General features: G+C 33.7%; 1 protein-coding gene across 1 annotated transcript in view; it reads right to left on the minus strand.

The window, feature by feature from the left end:
- Positions 1–11,443, minus strand: part of LOC143239632 (uncharacterized) — a 62,090-nt gene extending 50,647 nt beyond the window's left edge. The window contains exons 1-2 of the mRNA XM_076480939.1: positions 10,706–11,443; positions 6,658–6,931 (exon numbers count right to left, since the gene is read on the minus strand). Of these exons, the coding sequence (XP_076337054.1) occupies positions 6,658–6,931; positions 10,706–11,058 (627 nt within the window). The 5' untranslated portion in view covers positions 11,059–11,443. The remainder of the gene's footprint in view (positions 1–6,657; positions 6,932–10,705) is intronic.
- Positions 11,444–12,958: the final 1,515 nt, after the last annotated feature.

A 12,958-nucleotide genomic window follows, 5' to 3' on the forward strand; every position in this document is an offset into this window, starting at 1 on the left:
GTAAGTGTGTTCTTAGGAGCATGAGTAAAACACTAAGATGTGAGTGTGTTTTAACAACATAAGTAAAACACCAGGATGTAAGTATGTTCTTAGGGAGCATGTGAGTGTGTTTTAACAACATAAGTAAAACACTAGGATATAAGTGTGTTCTTACGAGCATGAGTAAAACACTAAGATGTGAGTGTGTTTTAACAACATAAGTAAAACACTAGGATGTAAGTGTGTTCCTAGGAGCATGAGTAAAACTCTAAGATGTAAGTGTGTTTTAACAGCATAAGTAAAACACTATAATATAAATGTGTTCTTAGGAACATGAGTAAAACACTAAGATGCAAGTGTGTTTTAACAGCATAAGTAAAACACTAGGATGTAAGTGTGTTCTTAGTAGCATGAGTAAAACACTAAGATGTGAGTGTGTTTTAACAACATAAGTAAAACACTAGGATGTAGAGTGTGTTCTTAGGAGCATGAGTAAAACACTAAGATGTGAGTGTGTTTTAACAACATGAGTGAAACACGACGATGTATGTGTGTTTTAACAACATAAGTAAAACACTAAGATGCTGGTGTGGTTTAAGAACATAAGTAAAACACTAAGATGTAAGTGTGTTTTAACAGCATAAGTAAAACACTATAATATAAATGTGTTCTTAGGAACATGAGTAAAACACTAAGATGCAAGTGTGTTTTAACAACATAAGTGAAACACTGGGATGTAAGTGTGTTCTTAGGAGCATGAGTAAAACACTAAGATGTGAGTGTGTTTTAACAACATGAAGTGAAAACACGACGATGTATGTGTGTTTTAACAACATAAGTAAAACACTAAGATGCTGGTGTGGTTTAAGAACATAAGTAAAACACTAAGATGTAAGTGTGTTTTAACAGCATAAGTAAAACACTATAATATAAATGTGTTCTTAGGAGCATGAGTAAAACACTAAGATGTGAGTGTGTTTTAACAACATAAGTGAAACACTACGATGTATGTGTGTTTTAACAACATAAGTGAAATACTAGGATGTATGTGTGTTTTAACAACATGAGTAAAACACTAAGATGCTGGTGTGTTTTAACAACATAAGTAAAACACTAGGATGTATGTGTGTTTTAACAACATGAGTGAAACACTAGGATGTAAGTGTGTTCTTAGGAGCATGAGTAAGACACTAAGATGTGAGTGTGATTTAACAACATAAGTAAAACACTAGGATGTAAGTGTGTTCTTAGGAGCATGAGTAAAACACTAAGATGTAAGTGTGTTTTAACAACATAAGTAAAACACTAGGATGTAAGTGTGTTCTTAGGAGCATGAGTAAAACACTAAGATGTGAGTGTGTTTTAACAACATAAGTAAAACACTAGGATGTAAGTGTGTTCTTAGGAGCATGTGAGTGTGTTTTAACAACATAAGTAAAACACTAGGATATAAGTGTGTTCTACGAGCATGAGTAAAACTCTAAGATGTGAGTGTATTTTAACAACATAAGTAAAATAACTAAGATGGAGGTGTGTTTTAACAACATAAGTCAAACACTAGGATGTATGTGTGTTTTAACAACATAAGTCAAACACTAAGATGTGAGTGTATTTTAACAACATAAGTAAAAAATACTAAGATGCAGCTGTGTTTTAACAACATAAGTGAAATACTAAGATGTGAGTGTATTTTAACAACATCAGTAAAATACTAAGATGCAGGTGTGTTTTAACAACATATGTTAAACACTAGGATGTATGTGTGTTTTAACAACATACGTAAAACACTAAGATGCTGGTGTGTTTTAACAACATAAGTGAAACACTACGATGTATGTGTGTGTTTTAAAACATAACTGAAATACTAAAATGTATGTGTGTTTTAACAACATGAGTAAAACACTAAGATGCTGGTGTGTTTTAACAACATAAGTAAAACACTAGGATGTATGTGTGTTTTAACAACATAAGTGAAAACACTATAATCTATGTGTGTTTTAACAACATAAATGAAACACTATGATGTATGTATGTTTTAACAACATAAGTGAAACACTAGGATGTAAGTGTGTTCTTAGGAGCATGAGTAAAACACTAAGATGTGATTGTGTTTTAACAACATAAGTGAAACACTACGATGTATGTGTGTTTTAACAACATAAGTGAAATACTAGGATGTATGTGTGTTTTAACAACATGAGTAAAACACTAAGATGCTGGTGTGTTTTAACAACATAAGTAAAACACTAGGATGTATGTGTGTTTTAACAACATCAGTGAAACACTAGGATGTAAGTGTGTTCTTAGGAGCATGAGTAAGACACTAAGATGTGAGTGTGATTTAACAACATAAGTAAAACACTAGGATGTAAGTGTGTTTTAACAACATAAGTAAAACACTAGGATGTAAGTGTGTTCTTAGGAGCATGAGTAAAACACTAAGATGTGAGTGTGTTTTAACAACATAAGTAAAACACTAGAGGATGTAAGTATGTTCTTAGAGCATGTGAGTGTGTTTTAACAACATAAGTAAAACACTAGGATATAAGTGTGTTCTTACGAGCATGAGTAAAACACTAAGATGTGAGTGTGTTTTAACAACATAAGTAAAACACTAGGATGTAAGTGTGTTCCTAGGAGCATGAGTAAAACTCTAAGATGTAAGTGTGTTTTAACAGCATAAGTAAAACACTATAATATAAATGTGTTCTAGGAACATGAGTAAAAAACACTAAGATGCAAGTGTGTTTAACAGCATAAGTAAAACACTAGGATGTAAGTGTGTTCCTTAGTAGCATGAGTAAAACACTAAGATGTGAGTGTGTTTTAACAACATAAGTAAAACACTAGGATGTAAGTGTGTTCTTAGAGCATGAGTAAAACACTAAGATGTGAGTGTGTTTTAACAACATGAGTGAAACACGACGATGTATGTGTGTTTTAACAACATAAGTAAAACACTAAGATGCTGGTGTGGTTTAAGAACATAAGTAAAACACTAAGATGTAAGTGTGTTTTAACAGCATAAGTAAAACACTATAATATAAATGTGTTCTTAGGAACATGAGTAAAACACTAAGATGCAAGTGTGTTTTAACAACATAAGTGAAACACTGGGATGTAAGTGTGTTCTTAGGAGCATGAGTAAAACACTAAGATGTGAGTGTGTTTTAACAACATGAGTGAAACACGACGATGTATGTGTGTTTTAACAACATAAGTAAAAACACTAAGATGCTGGTGTGGTTTAAGAACATAAGTAAAACACTAAGATGTAAGTGTGTTTTAACAGCATAAGTAAAACACTATAATATAAATGTGTTCTTAGGAGCATGAGTAAAACACTAAGATGTGAGTGTGTTTTAACAACATAAGTGAAACACTACGATGTATGTGTGTTTTAACAACATAAGTGAAACACTAGGATGTATGTGTGTTTTAACAACATGAGTAAAACACTAAGATGCTGGTGTGTTTTAACAACATAAGTAAAACACTAGGATGTATGTGTGTTTTAACAACATGAGTGAAACACTAGGATGTAAGTGTGTTCTTAGGAGCATGAGTAAAGACACTAAGATGTGAGTGTGATTTAACAACATAAGTAAAACACTAGGATGTAAGTGTGTTCTTAGGAGCATGAGTAAAACACTAAGATGTAAGTGTGTTTTAACAACATAAGTAAAACACTAGGATGTAAGTGTGTTCTTAGGAGCATGGGTAAAACACTAAGATGTGAGTGTGTTTTAACAACATAAGTAAAACACTAGGATGTAAGTGTGTTCTTAGGAGCATGTGAGTGTGTTTTAACAACATTCTAAGTAAAACACTAGGATATAAGTGTGTTCTTACGAGCATGAGTAAAACTCTAAGATGTGAGTGTATTTTAACAACATAAGTAAAATACTAAGATGGAGGTGTGTTTTAACAACATAAGTCAAACACTAGGATGTATGTGTGTTTTAACAACATAAGTCAAACACTAAGATGTGAGTGTATTTTAACAACATAAGTAAAAATACTAAGATGCAGCTGTGTTTTAACAACATAAGTGAAATACTAAGATGTGAGTGTATTTTAACAACATCAGTAAAATACTAAGATGCAGGTGTGTTTTAACAACATATGTTAAACACTAGGATGTATGTGTGTTTTAACAACATACGTAAAACACTAAGATGCTGGTGTGTTTTAACAACATAAGTGAAACACTACGATGTATGTGTGTTTTAAAAACATAACTGAAATACTAAAATGTATGTGTGTTTTAACAACATGAGTAAAACACTAAGATGCTGGTGTGTTTTAACAACATAAGTAAAACACTAGGATGTATGTGTGTTTTAACAACATAAGTGAAACACTATAATCTATGTGTGTTTTAACAACATAAATGAAACACTATGATGTATGTATGTTTTAACAACATAAGTGAAACACTAGGATGTAAGTGTGTTCTTAGGAGCATGAGTAAAACACTAAGATGTGATTGTGTTTTAACAACATAAATTGAAACACTACGATGTATGTGTGTTTTAACAACATAAGTGAAATACTAGGATGTATGTGTGTTTTAACAACATGAGTAAAACACTAAGATGCTGGTGTGTTTTAACAACATAAGTAAAACACTAGGATGTATGTGTGTTTTAACAACATCAGTGAAACACTAGGATGTAAGTGTGTTCTTAGGAGCATGAGTAAGACACTAAGATGTGAGTGTGATTTAACAACATAAGTAAAACACTAGGATGTAAGTGTGTTTTAACAACATAAGTAAAACACTAGGATGTAAGTGTGTTCTTAGGAGCATGAGTAAAACACTAAGATGTGAGTGTGTTTTAACAACATAAGTAAAACACTAGGATGTAAGTATGTTCTTAGGAGCATGTGAGTGTGTTTTAACAACATAAGTAAAACACTAGGATATAAGTGTGTTCTTACGAGCATGAGTAAAACACTAAGATGTGAGTGTGTTTTAACAACATAAGTAAAACACTAGGATGTAAGTGTGTTCCTAGAGCATGAGTAAAACCTAAGATGTAAGTGTGTTTTAACAGCATAAGTAAAACACTATAATATAAATGTGTTCTTAGGAACATGAGTAAAACACTAAGATGCAAGTGTGTTTTAACAGCATAAGTAAAACACTAGGATGTAAGTGTGTTCTTAGTAGCATGAGTAAAACACTAAGATGTGAGTGTGTTTTAACAACATAAGTAAAACACTAGGATGTAAGTGTGTTCTTAGGAGCATGAGTAAAACACTAAGATGTGAGTGTGTTTTAACAACATGAGTGAAACACGACGATGTATGTGTGTTTTAACAACATAAGTAAAACACTAAGATGCTGGTGTGGTTTAAGAACATAAGTAAAACACTAAGATGTAAGTGTGTTTTAACAGCATAAGTAAAACACTATAATATAAATGTGTTCTTAGGAACATGAGTAAAACACTAAGATGCAAGTGTGTTTTAACAACATAAGTGAAACACTGGGATGTAAGTGTGTTCTTAGGAGCATGAGTAAAACACTAAGATGTGAGTGTGTTTTAACAACATGAGTGAAACACGACGATGTATGTGTGTTTTAACAACATAAGTAAAACACTAAGATGCTGGTGTGGTTTAAGAACATAAGTAAAACACTAAGATGTAAGTGTGTTTTAACAGCATAAGTAAAACACTATAATATAAATGTGTTCTTAGGAGCATGAGTAAAACACTAAGATGTATGTGTGTTTTAACAACATAAGTAAAACACTTGGATGGAAGTGTGTTCTTAGGAGCATGATTAAAACACTAAGATGTAAGTGTGTTTTAACAACATAAGTTAAATATTAAGATGTAAGTGTGTTTTAACAACATAAGTAAAACACTAAGATGCTGGTGTGGTTTAAGAACATAAGTAAAACACTAAGATGTAAGTGTGTTTTAACAGCATAAGTGAAACACTAGGATGTAAGTGTGTTTTTAGGAGCATGAGTAAAACACTAAGATGTAAGTGTGTTTTAACAACATAAGTAAAACACTAGGATGTAAGTGTGTTCTTAGGAGCATAAGTAAAACACTAAGATGTAAGTGTGTTTTAACAACATAAGTAAAATACTAAGATGTAAGTGTGTTTTAACAACATAAGTAAAACACTAGGATGTAACTGTTCTTAGGAGTATGAGTAAACACTAAGATGTGAGTGTATTTTAACAACATAAGTAAAATACTAAGATGGAGGTGTGTTTTAACAACATAAGTAAAACACTAGGATGTAACTGTTCTTAGGAGTATGAGTAAAACACTAAGATGTGAGTGTATTTTAACAACATAAGTAAAATACTAAGATGCTGGTGTGTTTTAACAACATAAGTAAAACACTAAGATGCAGGTGTGTTTTAACCACATAAATGAAACACTGGGATGCAGGTGTGTTTTAACAACATAAGTAAAACACTATGATGTATGTGTGTTTTAACAACATAAGTAATCTTAATGCTACTAATTTCGTCTTCTGACTTATTAAAGGATAAAAAGTTAAAATATTTGTCCGCCATAATTTAATGACAAGTGGTGAATCAAATAACAGTGTTGGCTTCATAGTATGTTTAATATAATTATCATTGATTGTTTCATTTTGTTTAACTAAACATCATTAACGTATTAAGTAATCTCTGATGTGAGTACCTTTAATCTTGAAATATTTATTTCTCCTTTCAGTTTATTGTGACTTATATCTAGATGACGCAGATGAGACAGTCCTTCTGTCGTCTTCTCTGGAAAGCTTGATATCGTGTTTCCACACAGTAATAGAGTATGTAAAGAATTTAGTTTTCCTAGTGTGGGAGAGAGCTCTGCGAAGTCGTTGTAGCCGAGTGTTAAACATTTGATATTACTTATCACTGCGTACTCCTCAGACAGTTGGCTAATGTTGTTGAAATCAGCGTGAAGTCTCTCCAGCCTGAAAACAAGGATAACAACGAATTAATATGTTACTAAACAGACAAACTTACCATGAAAACGAAAGTAATTTTTGTATTGTTACTTATTTCGTAAACTATGGTTGTTTCTGTAGAAGCCAATTATTCCTCTTTCGAAACGATGCAATACTGGAGACATCACAGCATCAGTTAAGTGAGTCGGACATGTTGCTCTTTAAAACCGGAAGGGATAACTGGAATTTATATATAAGTTTGGATTCTGTGTCTATTTAAATGTTGAAACCAATATCTGTTAACTAACGTTGAGTTTCCAGATTTTGCATCTGTTTGTCTGCAGAAAGCGATATCTGTCATCTAACACCGAGTTTCAAATCTTGACATAAACAAAAAATCGAAAACTAGTTTCACTAAACTTCCAGACTAAACTTACGTCACATATTCAGAAGCTTTCTGTCAGAAGAAAAATCGATTTTGTAATACTTTAGTTTCAAAGATAAGAGCACCCTGCCATCTGTTGTTTTAATATTAAACTTAGCTTAATGTTCACCTATACAATGTTCCCACTATTATTTTGCTATGAAAGCGCCTCGAACCAGACGAAAAGCTTTTGAAAGAATGTGAAAACTGAAGATAAAAAAATACACATTATGGGGCAACGCGGATTATTATTATTATTTCCCACTAAATGTACCTTTCTGTAGCACAAGGACAGAGAGAAAAACGTTTAGTTAAGTATTCCTTACAAATCTTATAAATGTGGGAGCAGCTTCTCGACGGCTGCTTAGTTTCTTTAGAAAAGTTTAAAAACAAAAGAAAAAAGAACATTTTCTATATCAAATAGAATCCAATGTGCAACAGATGTGTAGCGGGAACAAACAACAATGGTTTTAAAGTTTGAAAGAGTAGGGTGTAATTAGATAACTTTTCAACTCAGCCAAAATTATTTTCTGCTAAAGTTTTTCATGACAATGGTGATTTCTAAGGCAGTAAAATGTAACAATGATTTTTTGTGAAGTTTGAAGATTGCATGTTACACGTGTTATTCTGTTTTTAATTTTTCTCTAGACATACCAATTTGTTTTGTCATGTTTGTAGTTGTTATTTTTTTTGAGTGGATAAACACAACTTTGTCACAATGTTTTTTACCATTACAAAAACTTAGAAATATAAAAAAATCGTGTTTCCCATTCCTTTCCATTTTCTTTCCATTTTTGTGGTGTCTTTGATGTGTCTATTTGTACAATAACATTTATTACTTATTGAATTTGAGAAGAAATGTTGAAATCAAAAACCTGGTCTGTTTATTAAAGTGGCTGGAGCATATAAAGTGGGATTTCAAATAGAGAACATTTGGGATTTTCGTGCTTGTATCGAATATGTAGAATCGTCATCAAACTTCGATATTACTGAGATGTAATGTGTATAGCTGTCTAAAAATTAAAACCCACCACGTATTTGTTGCTCTCTAGTCACATGTTTACCAATCGTGAGATAAAAGATCCATAGCGTTTGTAATTAGCACGTAAGTGAATTTTGGAAGCTGCCTTCTCCTCGTCTGACCCTTATGTTACTGATCTTTGACCTTAACATCTTTAATAAGTGACCACTGCCACTGAGAACTAACCACAAAATTTGATACTTAAAAGTTCACTTAACCTCATTCCTGATGACCGTAAGAGTTGACCATCGACTTTGTTATGTGACCATTCACATACCTTCACATCTAATGATCAGTGACCTTTTAGAACTAATCATGTATGTGTTTATATCGCTTAACTTTTTGTAACACATTCATATGAATATTATTCCAGCTAACACTCAAATCGAAGGTAGTATTTGATTTCTCAGTTATAGCAGTCCACAAAGATACACTTTTCTCAAAATAATCAAAACTCTGAAAATATTTTCAGTGGTAGATTCATCTAGATTTTACTGCTATAGGTTGGCTCGGATAAAAATTGAAATATCAACCTTAAATGTGTTATTTACCCATTTTTTTTACATACAAAGGGAAATATTTAGGCTAAACACCATTTAGTGTGTTATTAACCCATTTCTTACACACAAAATGAGATCTCTGGCTGATCTAAGATATTTACATATAACCAACCTCAGTGCACAAGAGAAATAGGAAAACCAAACATTATAAGAAAAACAACGAGTGCACGCAGAAACAAAAAACAAAACAGAAACCGTTCTGACCTCTAAGTCATTATTAATTTCTACACGTTCTACAACACATCGTATGACACGTGTGGTCACGTTTCAGATAAAAACAATTAAACTTACGAAACACATTCTGATTTCATACTTACTATTGAAATCATCATATTTAACATGAACGTAACATACAAGTATTATGTTTGGAAGCCAACGTAACATACAGATATTATGTTTGGAAGACAACGTAACATACAGATATTATGTTTGGAAGCCAAGGTAACATACAGATATTATGTTTGGAAGATAACGTAACATAAAGATATTATATTTGGAAGACAACATAACATACAGATATTATGTTTGGAAGACAAGGTAACATACAGATATTATGTTTGGAAGACAAGGTAACGTACAGATATTATGTTTGGAAGACAACATAACATACAGACATTATGTTTGGAAGACAAGGTGACATACAGATATTATGTTTGGAAGACAAGGTAACGTACAGATATTATGTTTGGAAGACAACATAACATACAGACATTATGTTTGGAAGACAAGGTGACATACAGATATTATGTTTGGAAGACAAGGTAACATACAGATATTATGTTTGGAAGACAACATAACATACAGACATTATGTTTGGAAGACAAGGTGACATACAGATATTATGTTTGGAAGACAAGGTAACGTACAGATATTATGTTTGGAAGACAACATAACATACAGACATTATGTTTGGAAGACAAGGTGACATACAGATATTATGTTTGGAAGACAAGGTAACGTACAAATATTATGTTTGGAAGACAACATAACATACAGACATTATGTTTGGAAGACAAGGTGACATACAGATATTATGTTTGGAAGACAAGGTAACGTACAGATATTATGTTTGGAAGATGAGGTAACATACAGATATTATGTTTGGAAGATAACGTAACAGGTCATGTGATCTATATCTAAATTAACAGATGTTTTGCAGGACAACTTAACAAATCATGGTAATTCTGGAAGACAACAGATTAGGGTATGTTGGAAGACAACTTTCTGACCAGATTTATTTTTATTACAAGTTTGAGATTGGGATTATGGTAGTAGACCACAGCTAAGGGGAAGACAACAGCTCAGTGATTTGTACTGTACAATAGATAAGGGTTATGGTAGTAGACCACAGCTAAGGAGAAGGCAACAGATCAGTGATTTGTACTGTACAATAGATAAGGGTTATGGTAGTAGACCACAGCTAAGGAGAAGGCAATAGATCAGTGATTTGTACTGTACAATAGATAAGGGTTATGGTAGTAGACCACAGCTAAGGAGAAGGCAACAGATCAGTGATTTGTACTGTACAATAGATAAGGGTTATGGTAGTAGACCACAGCTAAGGAGAAGGCAACAGATCAGTGATTTGTACTGTACAATAGATAAGGGTTATGGTAGTAGACCACAGCTAAGGGGAAGACAACAGCTCAGTGATTTATACTGTAAAATAGATAAGGGTTGCGATAGTAGACCACAGCTAAGGGGAAGACAACAGATCAGTGAGTTATACTGTAAAATATCCTTTAATTATTATTTTGCAAATTCATTATCACCACATTACTAACGAACCTACAAACCTAGAAAGTTTCCAAATATCTGCAGGAAGACAAGTCAGCTTGTTGGCTGATACATTCAACACCTCCAATGTAAACAGCTTTCCAATCGCCAGTGGGAGGCTAGTCAATTTATTGTCCGCCAGATTTAATCTCTTTAGGTGGTTGTATTTTGGAAGCTCCAGGAGCTGCCATTGACCTTGGTCAGTTTCTTCTGCCCCGTTGCTCCTCAGGTCCAGCATGGACACCTGAGGTCCTTTATCGTCAGAAACTTGGATAGTGATCTGTGTTGCTGTAGACGAGTGATCACTTAGTGAAGGTGACGTATCAGAACAAGAGGAAGTAGTGTCGTCAGTGGTCCCGGCAGTTGGAGGCATACTGTTCACCCGACCACAGAACTTTTCGTGTTAAAAAAAATTCCGAAACCAAAACGCTGACTAGATCAGTTTTAAGAAGTCTTCTAAAACCCAGACGAGGTTTTGCAACACCTTATAAAGAACTACATCACGTATTGTCTGTCTTGTCTTAGTTTGGGAAAGACTTGTGGTACAGAGTAACGGTACCCGCGCACTTCATACAGCTTCCAAGTCACTTGTTGTTACTAGTGTCTTCGGAAGGATTCTGTTTGATTCTCTTAAGTCACTGAAGTCTGGTGTGGTTTCTTAACGCAAGAACGCGTGCAGGTCACGCACGAGCGACAAATTGAGGCAGAGAAGTATTTCAACTGATCCAGAGATCCGTTCTGCTCGGTGACCGATGTTAACTAATAATCTCCACTACAGATTCTCCCTAGTTGGCTCTCGAGTACCAGAAAGTCAACTGACTAGTTTAAAGCTTTATTTACTTTGATCACAGTGACTCAGTTAATTAGTACATTTAACTCGAAAGCAGTGATTTAGTGAAACAAACAGGAAGTTATTCGACTGTATAAGATCCTGATTATAAAAACTTTCGTAAACAACCGAATTATTATGTAAAGAGAAACACACATATCTTCTTTCATACGATATTTTTAACCTTGTGTTTACGGTGTATTGCAGACTTAAAAAATACGTAAAATAAAAAAACAACTGTCCCAGTTTTAATAAGCAGGAGGCTCGGCATGGCCAAGCGTGTTAAGGCGTGCGACTCGTAATCTGAGGGTCGCGGGTTCGCATCCCCTTCGCGCCAAACATGCTAGCCCTTTCAACCGTGAGAACGTTATAATGTTACGGTCAATCCCACTATTCGTTGGTAAAAGAGTAGCCCAAGAGTTGGCGGTGGGTGGTGATGACTAGCTGCTTTCCCTCTAGTCTTACACTGCTAAATTAGGGATGGCTAGCACAGATAACCCTCGAGTAGCTTTGTGCGAAAGTTATTGCAGCTGAACATATAGATGACATCAACATTTGTTGCTACAGATAGCTACTGAAAATTAACTAAGTTATTATAACCAGAAATTAGTCTAAACTGAACATGTTGATGGCACCAACACTTGCTGCTACAGAATGCTACTAAAGATTAACTCAGTTGTTGTAACCAGAGATTAGCCTAAACTGAACATATTGATGACACCAACACTTGCTGCTACAGAATGCTACTAAAGATTAACTCAGTTGTTGTAACCAGAGATTAGCCTAAACTGAACATATTGATGACACCAACACTTGCTGCTACAGAATGCTATTAAAGATTAACTCAGTTGTTGTAACCAGAGATTAGCCTAAACTGAACATATTGATGACACCAACACTTGCTGCTACAGAATGCTATTAAAGATTAACTCAGTTGCTGTAACCAGAGATTAGCCTAAACTGAACATATTGATGACACCAACACTTGCTGCTACAGAATGCTATTAAAGATTAACTCAGTTGTTGTAACCAGAGATTAGTCTAAACTGAACATATTGATGACACCAACACTTGCTGCTACAGAATGCTATTAAAGATTAACTCAGTTGTTGTAACCAGAGATTAGCCTAAACTGAACATATTGATGACACCAACACTTGCTGCTACAGAATGCTACTAAAGATTAACTCAGTTGTTGTAGCCAGAGATTAGTCTAAACTGAACATATTGATGACACCAACACTTGCTGCTACAGAATGCTATTAAAGATTAACTCAGTTGTTGTAACCAGAGATTAGCCTAAACTGAACATATTGATGACACCAACACTTGCTGCTACAGAATGCTACTAAAGATTAACTCAGTTGTTGTAGCCAGAGATTAGTCTAAACTGAACATATTGATGACACTTACACTTGCTGCTACAGAATGCTATTAAAGATTA

Source organism: Tachypleus tridentatus, chromosome 13, assembly GCF_004210375.1.
Source record: "Tachypleus tridentatus isolate NWPU-2018 chromosome 13, ASM421037v1, whole genome shotgun sequence".
NCBI lineage: Eukaryota > Metazoa > Arthropoda > Merostomata > Xiphosura > Limulidae > Tachypleus > Tachypleus tridentatus.